Below are 25,004 nucleotides of genomic sequence, written 5' to 3' on the forward strand. Positions count from 1 at the left end.
ACGTGCGCGTCCGGGAGCTGGCGCTCTGAGCTAGGCACTGCGGGGCGCAGGCCCAACTTCCGGTTCCTTCCCCCCCCCCTCCCCTTCACTGTCGGATCGGAAGTCTCCACCGCGTGAGGCCCAAGGTGGGGGAGTAACCCGGCCCCCAGGCCACGTGGCCTTACAAAGCATCGCGGGCACGTTCATTTTCTGCCCCTTGGCGAATCCCTGTGCCCTGTTTCATAGAAAAACCGAGGGTCAGGGAGCCCAAGGTCAAGCCCAAGCCTATCGCGTCAAGGGGTTGTCAACACACAGTGGTCGCGACCCCACCTGGTGCCAGGTACTGATTTAGTGCCTGTCGTCCCGGGGCCCAGAGGACACTTCTCTGGAGACCTTTTTGGTTATAATTAGGGCGTGCTAGTGGGGAGGAAGATGAAGCTTTCCACTCCTATAAAGGTTTATTTTACAGTCTCAGAAACCCACAGGTACAGTTCTACCCTGTTTTACAGGGGTACTCACTGAGTCAGCATCCACCCACGGCCTTGAGTTTGGGGTTGGTGACTGGCACAGAGTGGATGGAAGCCAGGGATGATGCTCAACACCCTACAGTTCAGAGGATGCCCGTTATCAGCAGTGCCACCTGGTCTCCACTGGCAGCACTACATACTTGAACTGAGCGACTTTCAGCTCCCCAGCCTCCCGATTGCCTGATGTTTTAATTGACCTAGCATCATTAAGCTGTTATTGTTAAGTGCCACAGTCGGTTCCTACCCATAATGACCCTGTGCCCAACAGAATGAAACACTGTCCCCCGGTCCTGCGTCATACCCACAATTAACAGTGTTCAAGCCCATTGTTGCAACCACTGTGTCAATCCATCTCCTTGGAGATCTTTTTTCCTTTTTTTGAATCATTAAATAAATATTTGAAGGAAGAAGCAAGCAGTGAAAAGTAAAACACTTAAACCTGCATTCGACCTTAGATTCTGAGTGTTCTCATTTTCCAAAGTTTATGGTAGTGACAGCTAAACGTCCATTTGACAAGTCCCCACATAGATTAAGCCTCCACTGAATTCTTTCTGATTTCTCTTTTTTAAAGAAAGCATCTTTTGTGGGGTGGAAAGGGGGAACCAATTACAAGAATCTACATATGGCCTCCTCCCTGGGGAGTGGATGGCAGTGAAGAGGATGGGGAGAGACATCGGACAGTGTAACATATGACAAAATAATAATTTATGAATTATGAAGGGTTCATGAGGGAGGGGGGAATGGAGAAGGAGGGGGAAAAATGAGGAACCGATATTAAGGGCTCAAGTGGAAGGCAAATGTTTTGACAATGATGATGGCAACAAATGTACATATGTGCTTGACACAATGGATAGATGTATAAATTGTGATAAGAATTGTACGAGCCCCAAATAAAATGATTTTTTTTAAAAAACAATTACAGTCTCTGAAACCTACAAGGGCAGTTCTTCCCTGTTCAGAATTGACGCATGGCAGTGAGTTTGGCGTTGTTTTGTTTTTCATAGGTAAAGATATAACATGGAATACAAGGATAACTAATATAAACATTCAGAGTTCTAACCAAGTTTCATTGGGCTTTTAAGTCTAAAATAGAAATTCAACTACTGTACTCAGATTACATACACAAATATTACAATATAATTATGGTTTAAGCATGAAAGGAAAATTTACGTCCATGCTTTTCTTAACTATAATTGCTACTTAAGTTATCTATCTATGGGCTTATGTAGATAAGTTACATAGATTGGAACATTGATTATATAGTCTAATATGTGATCATTTAAAATATAAACTTGATTTTGTAGTGGCATTAATATTTCTAATTTTCGTGCAATTTTTATTTAATGGTACTATGATAGTTAAGAAACTATGGTTGCTAAATTTATTGTTACACTAACAAAATACATTACAAAGTAATATATTGGCACAACTAACTATAAAACAACTAGCACAATCCATTTACCAGGAATAGTTTATTAAATCAATAGACTTGAATTAATTATTTGGTTTAATTATTGAGTTGTGTTGGAATTTTGGAAAGCAAATACAATTTTGAACATGAAATAAAACATTTTAAAAAGTTTGGTTTTTTTTTAAACAATTTATTAGGGGCTCATACAACTCTTATCACAGTCCATACATATACATACATCAATTGTATAAAGCATATCTGTTTAAAAAGTTTTTTAAAAGCATCTTTTTTTAAATCATTTTATTGGGGGCTCGTACAACTCTTATCACGATCCACACGTCCATCCATTGTGTCGAGCACATTTGCACATTTGTTGCCCTCATCATGCTCAAAACATTTGCTTTGTATTTGAGCCCTAGGTATCAGTTCCTCATTTTCCCCCTCCCTCTTCACTTTCCCCTTCCTCATGAACCCTTGATCATTTATAAATTATTATTTTGTCATACACTGTCCAACGTCTCCCTTTACCCCCCCTTTGTTGTCTGTCCCCCAGGGACAAGGTTATATGTAGATCCTTGTAATTGGTTTCCCTTTTCTACCCCACCTTCCCTCCAGGTATTGCCCCTCTCACCACTGGTCCTGAAGGGATCATCTGTTCTGGATTCCCTGTGTTTCCAGTTCCTATCTGTACCAGTGTACATCCTCTGGTCTAGCCAGATTTGTAAGGTAGAATTAGGATCATGATAGTTAGTGGGAGTGGGGGGAAGAAGCATTTATGAACTAGAGGAAAGTTGTATGTTTGATTGTTGCTACACTGCACCCTGACTGGCTCGTCTCCTTCCAGAGACCCTTCTGTAAGGGGCTGTCCAGTTGCTTACAGATGGGCTTTGAAAGAAAGGTTTATTGGTCCATTACTTTAAGTAAATTGAGGTAAAGAAACTTTTAAATATTTACAAACTAATAGTTTATCAAGCGATACAAATCCATTTTTTGCTCTTCCCTTAAAGTGTGATACTAATCCCATAGTAAACATTTTTAATACAGATCTATGAAACAAAAGGGTGAAGATGGCAACAAATGTGCTTGACGCCATGGGTGTATGTGTGGATCGTGATGAGTTCTATGAGCCCCCAATAAAATGGTTTTTTAAAAGGAAAAAAAAGCTATATACAATGAATAAACTGAATAATTAAAAAGAAAAAGAAACAAAAGGGTGGACAAAAACCTCCTGCCAGCATAACAAATTCAACAGAACAGTTTTTCCCCTTTTTATAAGTCTCTGAGGCTTTCTCATTATTTTTGTAACCAACCCAAATGTTATTTATTTAATATAATCATCACAGGGTGCAAATGGAGACTTAATTTAAAAAACGAACACAACAGAAATGACACCACAGCTTAAGAAAAGAGCTCTACACAGAATTCAAGGGGCGGGGGCGGGAGAAGACAATTCAAGGACAGGGAGGGTCAGGCTCTTGGCTGGAGACTTGCTTTGAGTAGGTTTCCTTGCAGGTATTGCTCAAAGGCTGGGTTTTTTTTTACCAGAGTTCCGCAGTGGGTGTGTTCAAAGGGCTGTTGGTGTTGGGCTCTCCCAGTAGGCTCTGGATGGAGAGGAGAATCGTTCTGATGTCACACAGGGCAGACCCCTTGTCCTTCAGGATGTCCAGGCAGATGTTACCCTGAGTGTCCACGTTGGGGTGGTAGCAGGGGGTGAGGAACTTCACTGTGGGTGCATTGTCAGGGTAGCCACTGGGGAACGCCAGGGAGAACTTAACTCAGGTCTTCAGAGACGGTACCAGCTGCTCCATGGATGGTCCCTATCCACTTGAAAAGGTTGTCTGATTCTGGAAAGACAGATTCCTTTATCGCCAGACATCATGAGGGTCATCAGCTCCTGTCGTAGCCTCTTGCCCATGGAACCCCGGGCTGCGGCCCCGCTGGGCACTGGCTGCGCTGGGTCGCAGTTTGGGGAGGCCATTCGCTCGGTGTTGGCAGACAGGATCTCAGAAGACTGGACGGCAAGTGCAGTGTAGTGTGTCCGAGGCTTTCTCGTTATTAACCAAGGATATAGATAATCCTGCCTTCAGTCAGAGTGCCTTCTCTGGCCAGGCAGAGGCAGTCCCTCTTAGGGGCTTGCCTGGCTGTGTCCTTGATGGAAATCACCATGTTGGGGTCACACAGTCATGAGTAAGTTGTGCCCTGACTGCCTTGGTCAGAAGGCCCTGAGCCAGTCTTGTACGAATTAGCTGACAGTGTAGGACCTTTCCCTGTCTCTTCTTCTGTAGCCCCCCCTCTAATTGTGATGTACTGACTTGCCACCAGTCATGACTTTGTAAGTTTCCTCTGTCCCATGCCTTATTTAAGTATCATCCTGACTCCGAATCCTTGGATGCCATCTTGACCATGCTAATGGCCTTCTTCGTCCAGATGATGTGTTGGTGCATTCGTTCCTCTTGAGACTTAATAAATATTCTCCTTTCAAAATAAATAAATAAATATTCTCCGTAAGTTATATTTAAGATTGGGATCTCTTCTGTCCCCTAAAGCATACTTCACCCACTTTGCTGTTCACAAGGCACTTGGGTATAGTCAGTGACAGTAACCACTGGAAGTAAGTAAATTGTATTAGAACTCCCATACTTCCCGGAAAGCTACGCCTCCAGTGAATGCCTTCCGACCATTAACTAGGGATGAGGGGGGTCTTGCCCTCAGCACAGTGCCCCCCTCCAGCCAGTCCAGGGAGGGGCAGTCTCCCGTAGGGGCTTGCTTGGTGTGTCCTTGATGGGGATCATGTCCTGAGAGTGGTACTTGTGTGCGTGTGCGTGAGGGTGGGGGGGATAGCCCAGAGTCATGCATCATGCCCTACCTGTCCTACCGTGGACCATTCTTTTCTTTTTTTTAACATTTTATTAGGGACTCATACGACTTTATCACAATCCATACATACATCAACTGTATAAAGCACATCTGTACATTCTTTGCCCTCATCATTTTCAAAGCATTTGCTCTCCACTTAAGCCCTTTGCATCAAGTCCTCTTTTTTCCCTTCCCACTCCGCTCCCCCCTACCTCGTGAGCCCTTGATAATTTATAAATTATTATTTTGTCATATCTTGCCCTGTCCAGCATCTCCCTTTGCCCCCTTTTCTGTTGTCCGTCCCCCAGGGAGGAGGTCCCATGTAGATCCTTGTAATCAGTTCCCCCTTTGCACCCCACTCATCCTCTAACCTCCCAGTATTGCCCCTCACACCCCTGGTCCTGAAGGTATCATCCCCCTGGACCATTCTTATAAGCTCTTCTGCCTACCATAATGTAGGAGTCCCAGTCCCACCTATAAAGGTGATGTATTGATCTGCTGCCGATCATAGATTTGCTAGGTTCCTTTGTTCCATGCCTTATTTAAGTAACTGTCTGACTGTAAACCCTCAGAGGCCATTACAGCCTCCTGAAGCTGCTGGTCTTACTCATCAGCATGGTGTGTCTTTGTCTGGTCTTTGTCCTTTTCAAAACTTAATAAATGTTCTCCTTCGATTATATTTGAGATGTGGTCTCTCTCTTGTCCCCTAAAACAGAGCCTGCCATGGGAGAAAGGGCTGGCACTCTGTTCCAAGATCACAGATTAGAAACCCGATGGCCCCAGGTAAGGGGCAAGTCGAATCCCTCCACTCCTGTGGGAAACGCAGGGCAGCTCTACTCTGTCCTACAGGCTTACTGAGTCAGAATAGACTTGAAGGCAGGGAGTCTGACTTTCGGTTTTGTCTCCCTACAGGTTCCCCAGAAGCACAATGCTGCTTCCCGAGGTTCCCATTCTTCCCTGTATTGTTCAGAGTTGGTTATGACCCAGAATTTAATGCTTTTGCATAAACATCTTTCTGGTATTCTCTGCCTCCAGCCATTATCTGCATGACCTCAGGAAGGATATCCCTCATCCATTGTTCTCATCTGGATCCGGCCTGAATTTCTAGCAGCTCCCTATCAATGTATTGCCACTGTGACAACCATTTTTGAATGATCTTCAGCCAAATTTTACATGCACGTGATATTAATGACGTCCATCAACCGTTTTCACATTCTGTTCAGCTACCTTTCTTTAGTATAAGCACAGATATTTCTTCCAGTCTGTTAGCTCGGTAGCTCTCTACCAAATGACCTAGCAGTCATGAGCGCATGCTTCCAGCATGGCCGCCACTTGTTGAAACATTTCTATTGGTCTTCTGTCCACTTCTAGAGCCTGGTTGCTAGGCGCCATTGAGTCAGCCTCCAACCCACAGCGACCCTGTGCAAAACAGAAAAACAAACACACAAACCACTGCACAGTCCTGTGCCACCCTCACCATTGTCCCGTGCCTGAGCCCATTGATCCAGCTACGGTGTCACTCCATGGAGTTGAGGGCCTCCCTCTTTTCCCCACCTGTCCACTCTACCAGACTGATGTCCTTCTCCAGGGTCTTGTCTGTCAGTTTGTCGTACTGAGGTGGCTTGTGAGTCGCTGTGATGCTGGAAGCTATGTCTCTGGCACTTCAAATGCCTGCAGGGTCACCCAAAGGGAACAGGTTTCAGACTCAGCACAGACAAGGAAGAAGGACTGGGCTCCCCACTTCAGATGAAGCAGCTGTTCCCTGTACAGCTCCCGAGAGCCTTCCTTTCCCCCAGCACTGACAGTGCACCTGGGGCTTCTTTCCTACCGCGGCTCTCGATCAGATGCAACCTTCAGAAATGCCTTTGGTACTGTGACTCCAGGTAGTCCTTCCATCTTCTGTTTGCCCACAGAATCCTCCGTACTTCAACTTGAGATGTTTCTCCAGTTTTTTTCAGCTTGAGCAATAAGAAGCCCCGCACCTCCACCCCTTTGGGCTTTGTAACGCCTTTGAAATCTCTTTTTGAACAGTTTCCCATCATTTCATTCTAGCTTTTCTCCCGTTGAGAGCAAGTCTAGAGTCTGTCCCGGCATCCACTCTGCACGTTTCTTTCTTTTCTGCCTCGTTAGCGGCCTTCGGCTTTCTCCAGGAGTGAGATTCATGAAGATACCCTGCACTTCCCTTGGTCCTTAGTGCCGAATGCATTGCTTTTGTAAAGTGGTCTCAATTCGGGGGGAAAATACTCAAGGTCATATTTTGTTTGGTTCTTGAAAACTTGTTTTAATTTTCTCCAGTTTCAGCTTGAACTTGCATATGATCAATTGACAGTCTGTTCCACAGTCGGCCCCTGGCTTTACACTAATAATATTGAGCTTCCCCTTCCATTGTGTCTTCCCACAGATGTAGCTGATGCAGTTCCTCTGTATTCCACTTGGTCAGGTCTATAATGTATAGCTGCCACTGATGTTGTTATAAAATGGTTGTTGTTGTCGCTGTTAGGGGCTGTGGAGTGGGTTCAGACAGGAACCCCATCCGCACAGAAGGAAACACAGCCAGTCCCGCACCGGCCTCATACCAGTCCCTAGGCCTCAGCCCATTGTTGCAGCCACCTGTGTCCTTCCTCTCTTTTGTTGCCCCTCTCCTTTACCAACTATGATGTCCTCCTCCAGGGATTGGTCTCTCCTGACAACATGCCCAAAGTATACGGGGACACATTCTAAGGAGCATTCTGACTGTACTTCTTCCGAGACAACGTCTTCTTGGCAGTTCACAGTGCTTTACCTATCCCTCACCAGCCCCATCATTGAAACTTATCGCTCTCTGGGCCCTCCTTATTCAGGATCCAACTTTCACACGCACATGAGGGGATTGAAAATACCATGGCTTGGGGCGACCACACCTCAATCCTCAAAGTAACATCCTTCCTTTTCAACATGGTAAAGAGGCCTCGGGCAGTAGATTCACCCAAAGTCGTTTGATCTCTGCATCCATGATCAGTGATTGTGGACCCAAGCAAGTCGAAATCCTTGACAAAATCAATATTTTCTCCTCTGTTTATCAAGATATTACCTACTGGCCCAATTGTAAGGATTTGGGTTTCTTTACAGTGAGTTGGAAGCCATACAGAAGCTGCAAACTTTGATCTCCATCAACAAGTGCCTCAAGTCCTCCTTGCTTTAAGCAAGAAGGCTGCGTCATCTGCATATCACAGGTTAAGAAGCCTTCCTCCGATCCTGGTGCCACATTCTTCTTCTTGGTGTACTCCAGTTTCTCTGATGATTTGCTCAGCACACAGATCGAGTAAGTGTGGCGGGAGGATATGACCCTGACACATGTCTTTCCTGATTTTTAAACCACGCAGCATTCCCTTGTTCTGCTTGCAGAACTGCCTCTGAGTCCATGGTCACGTTCTCCAGGAACACAATGAAGTGTTGTAGAATTTCCATCCTACTCAAGGCTACCCATAGTTTGTTATTGTCCATGCAGTTCAATGCCTTGGTATAATCAATAAATTGCCAGTGACTATCTCTCTGGCTTTCAGCCAAGTTCCATCTGACAGCAACAATGATATCCCTTGCTCCATTTGCTCTTCTGAATTTGGCCTGACAGCTCGCTGTCAATGTGCTGCTGCCACTGTTGTTGGATGATCTTCAGCAACATTTTACTTGTGTGCGAGATCAATGATATTGCTCTGTAATTTGAGCATTTTGTTGGGTTATCTTTCTTTTGACTGGACACAAATATGCCTTTCCTCTAGTCAGTTGGCCAAGTAGCTTTTTTTCAATTTTCCTGGTATAGACGAGAGGGTAGTAGTCCACTCATGTTTGCGTGGAAATGTTCAGTAATGGTAGACTTTTAGAGTGTCTCTCTGGTAATGTCAGCAAGTGCAGAAATGATTGTGAGCATCAGGACGGCGGCAAGTGCCATCCTCACGAGTCTGTGGTCTTCTTGATGTTTTGCGTGGCTTCAGTGATAGGAAAGCAAACATCTTTGTGTTATCTTCCCATCCTCCATGTTGTCACGTGTCGACTGTTCCTTCCTTTCTAGGCCGGGGTCCAACTTGTGCCCAACGGGGAGTCCACCTACTCACTCCATTGACTGAAAAAACAAGAAGCAAATAGGCAAGGGCATTTAGCAAACCTGGATCCCAGACACCATTGTCACCCTTCCACCAGGTCTTCTTCAGATCAGCTTGCTCTGTAGGGGTCGAAACATGTTTATCTGCCCTAATGTTGGAAGCTTTTGATCGGGAGAAAAACAATTGAGTCAATAAAGCTAAATGAAGCTTGGCATGTACAGAATCACCTTTTGTCTCCCCTGCTTTTTAATAATTGAGATTTTAGAATGCCATGTGCCCATTCCACACGGGCTTGGCCTTGGGGGTTGTAAGGGATGCCTGTTCCATGATGCCTATTCCAATCTTGACAAAAACCATGAAACTGTTTGCTGGTGAAAGCAGAGCCACTGGTATTTAGGTATGTTGCGGTGCCCACCACAGTGAAACAGGACCGTAAATGGCTGATGACCTGTTTTGTGGATTCACCAGCCATGGCTGACGCCCATAAACATTCTGAGCAAGAATCTGTAGTAACGTGTACAGCTCCCGGGCATCCAAAGGAGGTACGTGAGTGACATCCATTTGCCAGAGAGCATTTGACTGGTCTCTACGTGGATTAGCTCCATCAGGTCCCTCGCTACGTGAGGCTTGCTGACAGTGAACGATGTATTCTCTGAAGATCTGTCTGGCTTGGACCCACGTTAGATGATACCTTTGTCTTAGGCAAGCAGCATTGCTGTGCAGTACACAATGTTCAGCCTTTGAGAGTGTGAGAGTAGCTAATGCCCTTTGAGCCAACCTGTCTGCTGTGGAATTTCCCATAGAAATCGGCCCTGGTAGCTGGGTGTGTGCCCTCATGTGTCCGACAAAGAACAGATGGAGACGGGGCCTTATTTGAGTTTGGAGGGTGGCGAACAACTTGCCAACGTCAGAGTGTGGATGTGGCTTCAGCTCCACTGCTTCACTGGAGGAACACACTCGTACTGTACACACTGAATCACCGGTTGCATCGATAGGCTGCTGTACATCTGTGAATAGTAGAACGAGCGGACATTTCTGTTTTCTGGGCAGAGGTGTGACAGTTTGACAGGGTCGAGAAGCAGGACCCCAGTAGGCCGCTATGCGTTACTGCAGCCTTCTGTCAAGTCAGTGGGGGCTCCCTCAAGGGGCCTATGGGATGAGACTGAGATGCACGGAGTTCATTTATGGAACTCCCAGAGCTTTCCTGGAGGGTAATGCCAGTCTAACTTTCCACAAAATTCTGGTAATGTTATCTGAAGTCTACAGAAAATTCTAAAAGCGTTTTTTATCTGAGCTGGAGTAAATGGCAAAATTATGACTGAAGGATCACACCCACTTAGTTGTTGGCAGCGATGCTGGCCTTCAGCAACCTCAAGCTGTTGTTTTCCCAAAAAGGCCACACAACTGGGGGCCGGTGTTGCCGCGATGTAGCCCCTCTAGAGGCGTTGTAGGCACTCCTCGTTTGCCAGAGTGGCAGTGGGGGTGACAGGAGTAAGATGACAAGATGAATGTTCTCACTTGGGTCGGCACGGTCAACCTTCCCCTGGCTGCGTTCTACAAACTGCAGCCCTTGGCAAGCTCAGGGCTGAGTGCTCTCGGGCCACCAAGTGTTTGAGCTCTTCTGTGGGGATCTCCAGTAAAGGTTCTACCCAGTTTATATCTCCTACTAGCTTTGGGAGGTCATTTAACAATTTTAGATGATCTTTCCTAGTTTCAAGTTCCTGTAGTCTAATAGTCATCCAATCCACTATTGTCCTGTACTGCACCCTGACTGGCTCCTCTCTTCCCTGTGACCCCTCTGTGAGGGGATGTCCAATTGTCTACAGATGGGCATTGGGTCTCCATTCCATGGCCCCTCGTTCGCATTGGGTATGGTTTTATTCTGGGTCATACTGTAGGGTTGTTGTACAACTCTGCCATATGTTTTCCTTGTTAACTTCTCCTAGTCTCTCTAGGTTAGAATCTGGAGGCCATTTTCAAAATGGTGGCCACTCCTTAGACCATTGTCTATGGCTCATGGTTGTGACCTTAGCTCCAGAGTTCAACATTCCTAAACACTTTTCTTCCCCAATCTCAAGTTCCACCTGAGGAGGCCTTTGCTTGACCACGATGGTGTCCCCAAACACTCCATGACCTATGAGGTCAGATGGCTCAGAAGCTCTTTCCCAAGTGGCTTTTATTTTACCAATAGAAATGTAAAGAAGCAAAATTAATTGACTTAAGCACTCTTCCTTCTTTATAGTGCACAGTGCTTCAGATTTGACCACTGCCCTATTTTTTCCTTCATAATCCTGATCGATACCTCCAGTAACAACCTGACCACCGTGAGAATGTAGGTCGGACCTTCCTAACAAAGGCCCTATAGTTCTTTTAGGCAGCAGACCCCAAATACCAGATTTAATAATCTCTGGTTTTAGCTTTTCCTCATAACTTTGATCAATAACTCCAATTTGAATGCCTTGAGTACTTTGGTTAAATTTCCCCAATAAAAGCTGTATTACTCTTTCAAGCAGAGGCTCCTGATCTTTGCTTTACCAAGCTGTTGGGGGGCACTCTTTAACTGTTATTGGCCAGTTAACTTTGCCCCAACATAAGCTGGGCTCTGAAAAGCTGATTCTAAACCCACCCTGTTCTGCATGGTGCTGCCGGCACTCTTTTGGAAAACGTCCGCTCTTTCCACAAGGAAACATTCTCTCTTAGGTTTGAGTTTCTCTGTCTACCTTTGAAAGCAAAAGAACTTCCTGGCATTGTTTAATAGCCTTGATTTTGGCTTTAGAATTAACTTCTGATGCAGTGATTCTCAACCTTCCTAATGCTGAGACCCTTTAATACAATTCCTCATGTTGTGGTGACCCCCAACCATAAAATTATTTTCATTGCTACTTCATCACTGTCATTTTGCTACTGTTATGAATCATCATGTAAATATCTGATATGCAGGATGTATTTTCATTGTTATAAATTGAACATAATTAAAGCATAGTGATTCATCACAAAAACAATACGCAATTCTATATTGTAAAATATTTATTTCTAATGACAATGAAATGAAATTTTGTCTTGAAGCATGGTGTAGCATGGGTAACAGTCTTCATGCAGGTACTCCTCATATGTGGGCGAACCCGCCTGGAGATGATAGAGGAGCGGTGTCTCAGTTCCTAAGACCAATGGAAATACGTGTTTTCTGGTCTTAGGTGACCCCTGTGAAAGGGTCATAAGGGTCATTTGAACCACAAAGGGGTCACGACCACAGATTGAGAACTGATGTTCTAAAGCTTTATCACCTTTAGGTCTTTGGAAGCTGCAGTCCCCAGCAGAGGCTTTGGGCAGGAGGTTTTGTTTAGATCAGAGGCCTTAGATAATGGATCAGTCCCTGCCTCATCAGCTGTTTCTAAAGTTTTGTCACCTAATTCATACTCATTCAGAGACTTTAGCTTGCTTGTCTAGGCTTGGATAACTAACACAAGATGTCTCACTAGACTGACAACCCTCTTTCTCTTCCTCCTGCAGAGGTTCTAAAATCAGGTGACCAGACGTCCCGCTTTTGGTGGGACAGTCCCGATTTTTAACAATTTTCCCCGTGTCCCGCAACGTTTTGAAAAAGTCCTGATTTTTGGAAAGAATGCACAAGCTAGGGTAGACAGTTTTTGGCTGCCATGTGGCTGTTTCACCAGGATATGAGTTTTATCAATGGTGTCCCGCTTTACCAATGTTAAAATCTGGTCACCTTATTCTAAAACCATCTTAACTTGAACCCACAGAGACCATGTCTCCACGGGGATATTCTCCCTATCTCTATGCTTTCTTTCTTTTTTTTTTTTTTTTTGTAGAAACTTGTCTTTATTTCCCATCAACCTAATTTCCATGGAAGAACAGTTTAGGACCACTCAGTGGTTGTTCCTACCCACTCGGTGGCCTGAGCGGTGGGAGCTGCGGACCAGTCTTCAGTTGCGGGCTGAGCGCTCCAGTCAGCGGGGAACTGCTGGATGGGCACGGAGGGCACCTGCACACCCTCAGACCAGTCGGCCACCTCGGGCTGAGCCGCAGTGAACTCGGGAGCAGGTGCAGTCCATTCGCCCTGAAACTCCTCCTTGGTCACAGCCTTTTCAGCAGCCGCCTGCTCTTCCTTTTCAATCTCCTCTGGGTCTCTGTAGAAGTAGAGGTCAGGCATGACCTCCCACGGGTGCTCGCGGGAGATGGTGCCCCGCATGCGCAGAACTTCCCGGGCCAGCATCCACCACATCAGGCCCACCGAGTGAGCTCCCTTGTTGTTACACGGGATGGCAATGTCCACGTAGCGCAGAGGAGAATCTGTGTTACACAGAGCAATGGTGGGCAAGTTAACGTAAGAGGCCTCAGTGAGGGGCTGGTGGTCAGCCCTGGGGTCAGTCACCACTAGGAGCCGTGGCTCCCGGAAGGCTGCCTGGATCTGGTTAGTGAAGGTTCCTGGAGTGAAGCGCCCGGCGATTGGAGTAGCTCCAGTGGCGGCAGCAAACTTCAGCACGGCGCGCTGGCCGGTATTCCTGGAAGATATGACACTGACGTCGGCAGGGTTTTCAATGGCAACGATGGCGCGAGCAGCCAGCAGAAGCTTCTCCCAGGTCCTCTTCAGGTTTATGATGTAGATGCCGTCACTTTTCCTTTTGTAAATGTACTGTTCCATCTGGAAGTCAAGGTTGGTGCCACCTAAATGGGTTCCTGCAGCCAGGAACTTGAGGACATCCTCCTCCTTCATCTGCAGGACGTCAAGGGCTCCGGACATTGTTAAAAGTTTCCCTTTAAGTTACGACGGGAACCAGGACAACGCCGTATGGACCCTGCTCTGGGTAGCGCGGAAAGCTCTATGCTTTCTTTAAGCTTGTACCGCCTTCCTCCCAAGTTCCTAGATTGAAAGTTCCTTCCTCTGGGAACCATGGATTATACTGTTTTGACTTGTAGAAAACCTTGCATCTCTTTGTTACTCTTATGCTCAGTTTTGGTTTGTTTGTTTGTTTCAGTAAGTGGATAAGCATAATATTGTAAGTTTCAGGTTTACTTTTACCTCGCCCTATTGTCCTCTTTAAAATACTTACTCTATTATTATTATTATTACTAATACTAACCTGCTAGTCCCCCAGCCGGATCCTCACTTCAAACAATCTCCCCATTCACTCCACTTTTGATGTGTTAACGCAACCATTGCACGGAGTAATTTCTCCTCCGGGAGACCATCCCTTGTCCCTGTTATGTGGCGCCAAATCATGGGGCATCAGCCTCCACAATCAAATGGCTTCAAGGGGCTGTTGTGTAATTGAGGGGTAAAATTAAAGAGACATCAGACAAGATAAAACATGCGATTGCTCACCTCCGGACATCAGGACTTCAGCAGCCAGAGCCACGCAAAGAGAGAGAATATATTTCCAACCAAGGTTTAAATACACTCAAGGGGTGTATAAGTCCCCCCTAATTATAGGTACCCACATATATAACAGGAAGGGGCTGTACAATAGGCATAAGTGCGACAGGAAGGGCTGAGCCAGGGGTGCACATGCAATAGGAGGGGAGGCACTAGAGGCAGACATGTGGCAGGAAGGCACACAAGTTACAAGATGGGCTTGGCAGCCTGACCTTAGTCCTCCCTGAGTTGGCTTGACTTTAGGTGTCTTTGGGCTCTCCTCCAGGGGAGCCATCCATTATCCTTATCAGAAGGGAGTGGGCTCTACTTAGGGTGGACAGACTGCTCAAGATGGCTGATAACCCTTTAACCAGTTGACCTCCAAGTGTAGTTTGTATATGCCTTAGATTTGGCATATATTAGGGGGGGGGGAACAACCTGGGGAATAACTTTTCTGCTGCCCACACACCTAGACTGAATCTTAGATCAACTTCAGACTTTGTTAGTTGGTAAAAGTCTTCCATTTATTTACCCTTGTTATTAAGGACTGTTGTATAAATCTGAGTAGCAGCCAGCCGTATTCAGTGGTCATCCGTGTAGGCAAGGTGAGGTGCATTGAGTGAGATGCTGTCCTTCTTCAATCAGTCCCTCCTGGCATCGTCTGGTCAGCTCGCTAATGCCAAGGGCAGTTACCTTGATTTCACCTGGATCACGTCCAATTGTCCTGACGTTCTGACTGTTAGTGGACATACAAAGCTGTTTCTCTCTCTTGGAAGTCAAACTCCGACCATGGAATTCAAGCAGACTCTCCTGAGGCGGCAGCTCTCCCTGCTGTGGTACTTTGAGGCTCATCTTCCCGCCACTCCAGACAGTGCCCAGCTGCCCGTTTGTCCAGGAGCAGATCGCCAGGCCCCCTCCCGAGTCTAAGTCGGGAAGGACCCCTGGACGTGCCCGCTGACTCCAGCAGCGGGGCAACACGCAGCTAACCACCCAGAAGTTCTCCATCTACCTCCGAAGCAACAGGAGCTGAAACCTCTCTGGGGTTGGGGTTCAGCTCTCCTCAGACGCTCAAAGAAGGCCGTCTGTGTCGGGGTTCACGCACAGGACAGGTGGGGAAACTGAGGCTGAACTCACTGCACCAGGTTTACTGCACAAGGGTGTCTAGGGTTGGCACGTTCCTTCGCCTCCAGCTAATGGCGTTCCCGCCTCGCCTTGGCCCCACCCCCACCAAAGCCCCGCCCACCACCCCACCGCAGGCCTCGCCCATCGGGCTATAAACAAGCCCCGCCCACTCCCGCCCCGCCTCCGGCCAGGACCGAGACCCCGCCCGCCTCCCGCAGTCCAGCAGAGCGAGCACCGAGCGAGCGCCGAGCTCGCTGGAGGAGCTGGTCCGCCCACGCGCAGCAGCACCATGAGCGCCCCAGCAGCCGCCCCGATCTTCGCCCCGGGCGAGAACTGCAGCCCCGCATGGGGGGCTGCGCCCGCGGCCTACGACGCGGCGGACACGCACCTGCAGATCCTTGGCAAGCCGGTGATGGAGCGGTGGGAGACGCCGTACATGCACGCTCTGGCAGCAGCTGCTACCTCCAGAGGTAGCCTGGGTAAACTGAGGCTGGCGTCGCCAGCGACTCTCCGAGCCTCTGTGCGCCCGCCTGAAAAGTGGGCTGCAAGCAGGGCTGGGAATGGCCGGCACTGGGAACTTCCCTCCAGGTGGGGGTGGGTTTGCTGAGGCAGGGACCCCGCTGGGTGAGCCAAGCTGGGCACGTGATGGGACTCCGTGCACCCTCCCTCCCCCCACTGCCCGGCCCCCCCTCCGCCTGCCAAGAATAGCCCGGAAAAGTTGAGCGCAGGCGACAGGTGCCTGCGGCTCTGAGGGGTGCCCAAGGGTGTGTGTGTGTGTGTGTGTGTGTGTTGCCTGCAGCCCTGATGGGTGCCCAAGGTGTGTGTGTGTTGTGTTGTGTTGTGTTGTGTGTGTGCCGGGGGCGGGGGACCAGCGGGAAGGAGGGGAGTGGCGGGGTCTGAGGGAATGTCTCTGGGCATTGGGCCTAAGAGTCCCCACCAGACAAAAAGGTGGCAATTGATAGGGGACTGCTTCGTTCTGTTGTCCAGTGGGGGCTCCACCCCAGATTGTTCCAGGCTGTGGGGCTTGAAACTGCCCTGGCCTTGTCCAGGGAGAAAAGTAACCAAAGGAGATAAGTCCCCGCTCAGGCAGCGTGGGCTACGCTCAAAGTCCAAGGGCCTGGCCTCCCTGTCCAGCTGGGCCCTAGAACAGGCCACCTGGCTCCCTGTCTAGCTGCTGGCCCCTGGCCAAGGCCCACAGTGCCCTTTCTGGAAAGTCTGCCTTCCAGCTGCTGGCCTCTGCCATGCCGTCCCATGTGGGCAGGATCGTTCTCACGGCCAGGCTCCCTGGCCCCCACCCCAGCATAGCCTGTCGCTTCCCCATGCCCTGTGTGTACTCAGGCGGCCGTGTCCTGGAGGTGGGCTTCGGCATGGCCATCTCGGCCTCCAAGGTGCAGGAGGCGCCCATCGACGAGCACTGGATCATTGAGTGTAATGACGGCGTTTTCCAGCGGCTGCAGGACTGGGCCCGGGAGCAGCCCCACCAGGTGCCTCTGCCTGCAGACCCCCACCCCACCCCGCCCCCTCCTGTGGGCAAAGGTTTGCCCTGCAACCTCGCAGGGGTGGCCTTGTCCCCTGGAAGCTCCTTCCCAGGCTCTTGCTGAGAGCAGAGACCCCGGGGCCACTCTGACCCTTGGTATTCTTTTCAAGGTTGTCCCTTTGAAAGGCCTGTGGGAGGAAGTCGCGCCCACTCTGCCAGATGGACACTTTGATGGTGAGGGCCCTGGGGGCTGGCAGGGACACCCAGCACAAGGCTCACGTGCCTCTCTCGGGGTACCTCTGCCGGGTCTCCTCTGGTGACCCCACCCCTTTGTTGTGGCAGAAGCCCCTCCCTCTGAGGTGACCCTGGTCTGACAGAGTCCGGAGAAGCTGGTCAGGGCATGTGGGGGCACAGGGTAACACCCAGCCGTGGTGCTGGGGAGCACAATGCTTTGAAGGTGGTAGACCACCCAACCTGAGGGACCCTTCTCCTGAGGAGGGGCTGGGGTTCTGCCTCCAGGCTCACCATCTGATGCCTAACCCACTGTGCCACCAGGGCCCACTAAGCCCCACGGTCATAGTCAGTTCTGACTTCCGAAGGGCCCGTGTAAGCCTTCTGAGCCTAGACATCGAAGGGGCAGCCTCCCTCATCCTACCTCGCAGTGGTTCGCCTCGGGTTAGCAAGCAGCCTGCCCTGGGCAGTTCGGAAGGCAGCACAGAGGTCCAGAGCTAACATCCACCTTCCTCCCCAGCTGTCGTGTCTGCTCTTTACAGGGATCCTGTATGATACGTACCCACTGTCTGAGGACACCTGGCACACGCACCAGTTCAACTTCATCAAGGTGGAGCCGAGAGGGTGGCTGGAGCCCCACCCCCGGTCAGGGCTGGGTGCTGAGGGGCCACTGGGAGTGGAAGTAAAGCCTGTTCCCCCCTCCAGGGCCATGCTTTCCGCCTACTGAAGCCTGGGGGCGTGCTCACCTACTGCAACCTCACATCCTGGGGGGAGCTGATGAAGGGGGCTTACTCAGACATCACTGCCATGTTCGAGGTACAGGCCCCCAGCTGCCAGCACGCATGGTGCTCAACACCAGGCCGGAAGTCTGCGTGTTGGCGTGGGCATGCCCCGGGTTCCCTCAGTCTCTCCCAGCCTGTGTGGCTCAGGCGACCCTGGACTGTGGCTGTGTCTTGTCTGTCCTCCTGTGGTAGTGGGTCCATCCACACTGCCCTTATTTCACGAGGATGCCTGCTACTGGCTTTAGTTCGGTCTGGCCGGGCCACTAACCAGGGCCATATACCAGCAAGCCCCACACCGAGGTGCTGGTACAGGACACTGGCCCGCCTGGTACAGGTGGCGGCTTTCCTGGGATCCACTCAGAAATCTAGCCAGAGCCCTCCCTAGCTCAAGGACCTTCTATGTCTCCCCAGTGCCCTGGATACAGCCACACCGCCCTGCCCTCTATTTCTGCCATTGCTGTGGGTTTAGCTCTGGGTCCCAGGGCCAGAGGTGGAGGCCAGCCAGGTTCCTAGGAGAACGCTGGGGCCAAGGGCAAAAGGGTAGGGAAGTTGGAGGGACCCCCCATCCCAGGGGTGGGCACTTGTAGGCCCTGTTTAAGGGGAGGCAGGCAGGGTGCAGAGACAGGGCCCCATGTCCACCTGGCACCTTCACCCTCTGCCTGGCCAGGAGACACAGGTGCCGGCGCTGCTGGAGGCAGGGTTCCGGCGTGAGAACATCCGCACGGAGCTGATGGCGCTGAGGCCGCCGCTGGACTGCCGCTACTACACCTTCCCCCAGATGATCACGCCTGTGGTGACCCGCCACTGAGCCAGCCGTCTGTCAACTGCATCCCAACCCCCGTGGGAGTACCCCTCCCTCTGACCCAGGGCTGCTGAGCTGGAATAAACAGATGTGTGGTTCTATTTTGCAGGGATCCGGTACTCTGCAGCCCCCACCCACACTGTGCAGACTAGTTAACTTCCGATGGCAGACTGATCAGGGCTTAGTGAGGCAGGGGTGAAAATGATGTGCCCCCACTCATCCCGGTTCACCTGGAAGGGGCCTGAGGGGCAGCACCAAGGCCTAGGCTTATTGGTCTCTCATGCAGTCAGGCACTTTAACCCTTCCTGCTGCCCACAGCATAGCACATGCTCCCCCAGCCCAGTGGGGTCCTCATTGACCACAGGGCACAGCTTGTCTCGTGCCCCCCTCCAAGCTCACTGTGCCTGTGTGTCTTCCCACCCAGGGGTCAGCCTGGTGCCATCAGTGCCCCTACCAGCTCCCTAGCTGGCCACAAGCCAGAGAATAACCCTCTGTGCACAGGCCAGATGGTGGCAGGCAGGGTTAGCACCTGCCGGCCCCCGCACCCGCGCGAGATGCAGCCTCTGCCAGTCCAGGTGGGGATGAGAGCATGTGCTGGGGGGTGGGTGGATGTTGCTGCCCCTTCCAGGCCCGGGTGCAGTGACCATGCAGGATGTGGGGGGGGGGGCTTCCTCGTGGCAGGGTTGAGTTAGTAACGGTGTGGACAGCCAGGGCCGTGGTGGTCAGGGTTATGCAGGCAGGGACACCTGCGGGAGGTGCCAGGACATGGAGGATGAGGGCAGGCAGTGCAAAGTCAGGATTACTGCTGGTGAGGACGCAGTGCTGGAGGAGTAACAGTTTATTAACAGTGGACGGCAAAGGGCTCCGGGCAGAGCGATGCGGCGTCGGGGCTGGGTCGTGAGGCCGCCTGTGTGGAGGGGACCGGCGGCGGCGGCAGCAGCGCTACCTGCGGTACCAGATCTTGAGCCTCTTCTCGCGCTTGATCTTCTTCTGCAGCTGCAGGATGCCGTAAAGCAGCGCCTCGGCCGTGGGCGGGCAGCCTGTGGGCCACACCTGAGTCCCCGCCTGCCCCCGCATTGGGGGGGAAGGGGGTATCCTGGGCCCCCACCCTCCCCAGGTCACGGCCCTCCTCACACTGCCCAGGTGGGTAGAGGGGCCTCAAACATTCTCAGAATGTCGCTGGTTTCTGACTCGCTCACCCTAAGGATACCCCACCATTACCTGAGCTATCATTCATTCACTGACTGCTGCCAGCCGGACACATGCACACACCGACCCTACCACCCGGGACACACAGCCCGTCCCGCCATCACTGCCCCAGGGGCACAGTGACAACCCCCAGCTCCCTCCCCTGAGTGGAGCCGGCCTGGGCTCCAAACTCATTCAAGTGGTTCCAGACAGCTGTGGGGGTGCAGGGACACCGGACCCTGTGCACCCTCGGGAGGGGCCTGGGCACTTGCTCCACTAGCCCTGCCTGCTGCTGAGCTGGAACGGGCGGCCTGGTCCTACCTGGGACGTAGATGTCGACAGGCACGATACGGTCACAGCCCCGCACCACCGAGTATGAGTAGTGGTAGTAGCCTCCGCCGTTGGCGCAGCTGGGAACAGAAACAGGCTGAGGGCAGCTCCGCACAGGCCACACCTGACCTGCACCAGCTCCCTGGGCAGCCGAGGGAGGGCTCAGGTGGAGACGGGGGCAAGAGCAAGGATGGGGGGAAGCTAGGCTTTCTGGATCCTTGAGGCTGATGAACTCTTGATAAGCCAGAAACACCCCTGAAGTCTCCAGACACTCAGTCAAGTGTCGTTGCGGGTGTGGGGTCAATGTGACAGATCACAGGAAGCTCAGGAGACGGGGGCTGTGGCCATGGGGGGGGGGGCAGCTGCACACTGGTAGGCTGGAGGTCTCGGGTGTCCTGACGACACTGGGCAGGGCTGTGGGGGTGGGTGGGACCCATGGGTGGGTGGGACCCATGGGTGGGTGGGACCCATGCAGCATCTGTGGTGCAGGGCAGGGGCCTCGGTTCCCATCGTAGCTCGTCTGTTGCAGCTGTGGCCCTGCTTACCTCCCCATGGACACCACGTAGCGCGGCTCAGGCATCTGGTCGTACACCTGGAGAGACGGAGCCGGGGGAGGGGTGCTGGTGTGGGACACGGTGCTGGGTGCAGGGCACCAGGCACTGTGAGGAGGGTGGGGCTGGTTATGAGGCCCACCTTGCGGAGCGCGGGGGCCATCTTGTTGGTGAGTGTGCCGGCCACGATCATGACGTCAGACTGGCGTGGGCTGGCACGGAAGACGACACCAAAGCGGTCCATGTCGTAGCGCGGAGCTGCCATGTGCATCATCTCCACAGCGCAGCAGGCCAGGCCGAAGGTCATGGGCCACATGGAGCTCTGGGGATGGGGAGGGGCAGAAGTCAGCACCTGCGGGGCAACGTGCTTGGGGGCTCACACAGGACAATTCAGGCCCTTGACTCCCAGGAAAGCCCAGCCCAGGCAGCAGCACCAGCGGGGCTAGAAGGGACGGCAGGGAGGAGGTGAGAAGGGCGCTGTCCACTGTGGGCGACCAGCAAGGCCGACAAGTGAAAACCAATTTGCTCTGCAAACATTCACCCTGTCTTAACCCTCGGCTAAATGGAGCGTGGGCCTTGGAGGGGATGTGATGTCAGCCCAGCCAGAGGGCAGTGGAGGGGGTGCGCTCAGGGTCCATGTGCAGAGAACCCAGGAGAGCCCATCAGGACAGAGCTGTGTGGACATGGTTCTGTACGTGCACATATACAGCCATGGCCTTGGGGACAGGGGGCTTACCCGGCGGGCCCAGTTGATGAGGTCATCCAGCTTGGCCACCACATACTCGCCTCGGCTTCTGGGAAAGGCAGCTGGCTTGGGGGCCAGAGCTCCGGCCTTAGGCACAGCGGGCTGGGCACTGGACATGGAAGGTGTTGGCTGGTCAGGGAGACAGGTCGGAGTAGGGCTCCAGCCACCAGCCAGCCACCCTTGGGCCTTGGGTCCAAGCAGCTCCTCAAGAGCAGGACAAAGGGGGTAGGGAGCTGCCTGACCTGCAGGTCTCAGCCCCCTCACAGGAGCCCGCGGCCATGGCCGCTCAGGCACTCAGTCTCCCCATCTGAGGCAGATTCAGCTTCGGCTCCTTCATAGGAATGGGCGATCTCTGGGTCAGGGGCAGGGACTCACCTGCTCGGACGGTCAGTGGCTACACTCTGGTGGACGCCTCGGGCCTGCGCAGTTGTGCCCACACTGAGGCTGCTGGGAGTCAGAAGCCTGAGTGAGGCTGAGGGATGGGTCAAGTACTCGCTGCCCTGAAGAAGCCAGTGGAGCCTTCTCTCCAAGGCCCTAGTCACACCTGTCCTTCCCAGCCTGCCAAATCTCTGGTGCACACATTGAACTAACCCATGCCAGGCTGTGAAGATCGACAGGCCAGGCAACTGCCCCTGCAGCCCCCACAGCCCCCCAGCTGCATGGCATTCGGGGCCATGTGCAGAGCACAGTCACCATGGCCTGTATGTGACACACAAGAGACGAGGAGCCTGGGCAGCTGTGGGGCAGGGACCAGGACCAATTTAGCCCCCGGTGTGCGCATGTCACTGCGGTCTTATGGGCACATCCACCGGCTCACGCCTGCTATCTGGCGGCTGCTGTGTGAAGATGGAGCTGAGTGGTCACAGCACAGACTGCCCTGTGAGACCGCCAGCTGCCCACCTGCCCGGTGCAGACACCCTGCCCCTTGCTGAACACAAGTCTAGAGAAGGCCCAGCTTCACTGTAAGCTTTTCCACTTCTGTTTTGTGACAGACCAATGTGCACTTCACAGTTAAAATCAACCCACACCCCCGCCTTCCAGTGGATTCTAACTCACAGGGACCCTGCAGGGCGGGGAGGAAATAACTGTACCTTAAGGGCCTTCACAGACGCAGACTCCCCTCACCCTCAGCTAGAACACAGCCTTTACCAGACCGTACAACGGAGCCAGCCCGAACTTGTACCCTGCTAGAAGTACCGGCTGACCACCTCGCCCAAGCGTCTAGGGGTCAGCTCGGGCCACATGCCCCCACTGCCTTTCTTGGGCAGTGAGGGGTGAGTCTGTGCCTGCCTCCCACGGCCACAAGACTGCCACACCACCCCCATGTGGGCTGTCCACCCAGAATCCAGCCGCAGGGGCTGAAGCTCTGTGAACCGCCCCCAGCCCACACGCTCGCCCTCCGGATGGCAGGGCGGGCCATCAGGGTTGGTGGTCGGTGCCGGTACTCACCGCAGACAGAGGGTCTGGAGACGGACCAGGCCAGGAGCTGCAGAGAACCAAGGGTTGAAGGGGGGCAGTGAGGCTGGCAGCTGAGAGCATGCTTGCACCCCACCCACCCCCACAGCCATGTGACCCTAGTGACCCCTCCTCTCCACACCATGGGCTTTAGCCAGCTCTCTGACAGCATTTCCACTGGCCTTTCTCTGACAGTGCCCGCCACCCAGTGGTTTCACTCCCCAGTCAGGCACAGGTAGCTGCTGGCAGGAGCTCCATCTGTTCCGGCCAGTGTACAGGGAGGGAGGAACCGCCAGGCCCTGGTGCCCTGAGTCTGCTCCAGCACAGAGCAACCCAGGTACAGGGAAGAACCCGTCAGCCCTGTGCTAGCCTCCTTGTGCTCAGTGGTGGACCACTGCAATTCTGTGCCACCCCAGGGGGCAGGGGGACACAAGACATGACCTCCCTCTAACTGTCCCAAGGTCAGGAGCCCAGCCTGGCCTCCAGGTGGGCCTACCTGGCAGCCTCTTGGTGATAGAGGGGCATGCAGCAGATGTCACCTTGCTCAGAGGCCAGGGTGTCCTGCCTAAGGGGGGGGGGTGCTGTCTCCTAGGGTCTTATTGGAGGGTTTGGCAATGTGGCTATGGCGGGGACTTTGGGGATCACACTGCAGTGTGTGGAGGTATGGCAATGGAGGGGGTCTTCGGGATCAGGCAGAGGGTCTGGCAATGAGACATTTTTTTTGGGGGGTGTTGATCCAGGTCAACTGATTGACAGTCCATGCTGAGCAAACACCCCGACAGACACAAGAGTGACATGCCAGGCCTGGGCGGCAGTGCACGTGGAGTGGCCCATGTCCCCGGGAGCGAGCAAGGGTGATGCTGCCCATAGGACTCTGAAGGGGCTTCCAGCAGAAGGGGTTGGTCAGGATGAGAGAACCCTGACCAGTAGGTTGGGCAGGGAGAGATCAGAAAGGCCAGGGCCCAGCGGGTGGGAGGCTGAGGGGAACCTGGGGCTCCAGGGCAGAGGTCAGCTGCCCTGGTTCACACAGCCTTCAACCTTGAAACTCCTCTTGTTCAAACGGGCTGCCCGCCAACCCTGACTCCGACCTTGTGCAGGCCTGCCGCATCTTGCTGCCCCCATCCTCTCTACCCTACCCCTCCCCTTCCAGTTGGGCAAGGAGGTCAACTACACTCCCCTCCACTCTTGTGGGTGCCGCCCCTCTCTGCACCTCAGTTTCCCCACCAGAGTCAGCTCACAACAAGGCAGAGGACTACATCACACCTCTATAGGGTAGCTGTGTGTCAAATCAATTGGATGGCCGAGGAGTTGGTCACAGCGGGCATTCCAAGGCAGGGGTCAGTGACCCTGCGCGCTGTCACTCTGGGGACCGCTAACTGAAAGGCTACGGGGCCATATCCACGCCCAAGAGAAGCCTGGCGACTGCTTCCAAAAGTGGGTGCCATCTGCACCCAGCGGGTCCTTGGAAGGGCTGCCCAGCTCGACCGGGATCCCCAGAGGACTGGGTCTGAGCGGCCATGAAGGCGAGTGGCTGTCACCAGCCCCTCACTGACGCCCCATCGCACCCCGACCTGAGGACAGGCGTGGAGCAGGGCTGAGGCCGAGCTGCCCGTCCCTTGGGGAGGGGTTCGGCCTGGGGGTTCAGAGTCCCGGCCCTCCGGGATCTCAGTTACCGGGTCAGGTGGGGCAACCCCTGGCCTGCCCCTCTGGGCACTTCGGGGGCAGCACCTCTCGGCGTCCCTGGGCCTCGGGGCATTGGCGGGCTCCCTCCAGCCTCCGCCCCAGCGCCCTCCCGGGGATGCGGGCCGGCGCGGTGCCCCGCCGGGGTCAGTTTCCCTGACCGCAACCAGCGCTCAAGGCCCTGGCTCGCCGCCCGAGGACCGCGGTGCGGGCGCCCGGAGCGCCTCGTTCTGACTCTCGATCTGCGGCCACAGCCGGCGGCCCAGACCCCGACCCCGGCCCGGGGCCTCGAGCCGCCGCGGGCGCCGCGCTCACCAGACAGCGCCGCCATCTCGGGCTCGGCCTTCAGACAACCTCTGAGGTCCGCTCTCTTGGCGCTCCGGGCGCCCGTGCGGCTGCCAAAGAGGCTCGGCTG

General features: G+C 52.9%; 2 protein-coding genes and 1 pseudogene across 3 annotated transcripts; 1 reads left to right on the top strand and 2 right to left on the bottom strand.

Annotated features, from left to right (window-relative positions):
* Positions 1 to 12,653: 12,653 nt before the first annotated feature.
* LOC142442489 (small ribosomal subunit protein uS2 pseudogene) lies at positions 12,654 to 13,685 on the bottom strand (annotated as a pseudogene).
* A 1,886-nt stretch (positions 13,686 to 15,571) lies between these two features.
* Positions 15,572 to 18,741, top strand: GAMT (guanidinoacetate N-methyltransferase). The gene is made up of 6 exons (XM_075543594.1): positions 15,572 to 15,818; positions 16,687 to 16,832; positions 16,996 to 17,059; positions 17,599 to 17,666; positions 17,762 to 17,872; positions 18,506 to 18,741. The coding sequence occupies exons 1-6, from the start codon at positions 15,638 to 15,640 to the stop codon at positions 18,644 to 18,646; spliced, it is 711 nt and encodes a 236-aa protein (XP_075399709.1). The 5' UTR covers positions 15,572 to 15,637; the 3' UTR covers positions 18,647 to 18,741.
* Positions 18,742 to 19,463: 722 nt separating this feature from the next.
* NDUFS7 (NADH:ubiquinone oxidoreductase core subunit S7) lies at positions 19,464 to 25,000 on the bottom strand. Of its 2 annotated transcripts, none has more exons than XM_075543602.1 (8): positions 24,905 to 25,000; positions 22,904 to 22,940; positions 21,830 to 21,898; positions 21,446 to 21,563; positions 20,852 to 21,031; positions 20,704 to 20,750; positions 20,150 to 20,238; positions 19,464 to 19,680 (listed from the first exon to the last, which is right to left on the bottom strand). In XM_075543602.1, exons 1-8 carry the CDS (start codon positions 24,918 to 24,920, stop codon positions 19,583 to 19,585), a joined length of 654 nt encoding a protein of 217 aa, XP_075399717.1. In that variant the 5' UTR covers positions 24,921 to 25,000; the 3' UTR covers positions 19,464 to 19,582. The 2 variants fall into 2 exon arrangements, with proteins under 2 accessions (XP_075399717.1, XP_075399713.1); XM_075543598.1 differs by having other exon boundaries at positions 21,830 to 21,901; positions 24,905 to 24,998.
* Between the last annotated feature and the right edge of the window lie 4 nt (positions 25,001 to 25,004).

Source organism: Tenrec ecaudatus, chromosome 1, assembly GCF_050624435.1.
Source record: "Tenrec ecaudatus isolate mTenEca1 chromosome 1, mTenEca1.hap1, whole genome shotgun sequence".
In the NCBI taxonomy this organism is placed as follows: domain Eukaryota; kingdom Metazoa; phylum Chordata; class Mammalia; order Afrosoricida; family Tenrecidae; genus Tenrec; species Tenrec ecaudatus.

What these genes read in the sequence shown, in the direction of transcription:
- GAMT (XM_075543594.1), top strand. Translation starts at nt 15,638, where the DNA reads ATGAGCGCCCCAGCAGCCGCCCCGATCTTCGCCCCGGGCGAGAACTGC. An exon ending in GCCAGATGGACACTTTGATG is followed by an intron (nt 17,060 to 17,598) that starts GTGAGGGCCCTG and finishes TGCTCTTTACAG; the next exon opens with GGATCCTGTATGATACGTAC. An exon ending in ACATCACTGCCATGTTCGAG is followed by an intron (nt 17,873 to 18,505) that starts GTACAGGCCCCC and finishes CTGCCTGGCCAG; the next exon opens with GAGACACAGGTGCCGGCGCT.
- NDUFS7 (XM_075543598.1), bottom strand. An exon ending in CTCCAGACCCTCTGTCTGCG is followed by an intron (nt 21,902 to 22,903) that starts GTGAGTACCGGC and finishes TCTGACTCCCAG; the next exon opens with CAGCCTCAGTGTGGGCACAA. An exon ending in TGTCGACATCTACGTCCCAG is followed by an intron (nt 19,681 to 20,149) that starts GTAGGACCAGGC and finishes TGTGGCCCACAG; the next exon opens with GCTGCCCGCCCACGGCCGAG.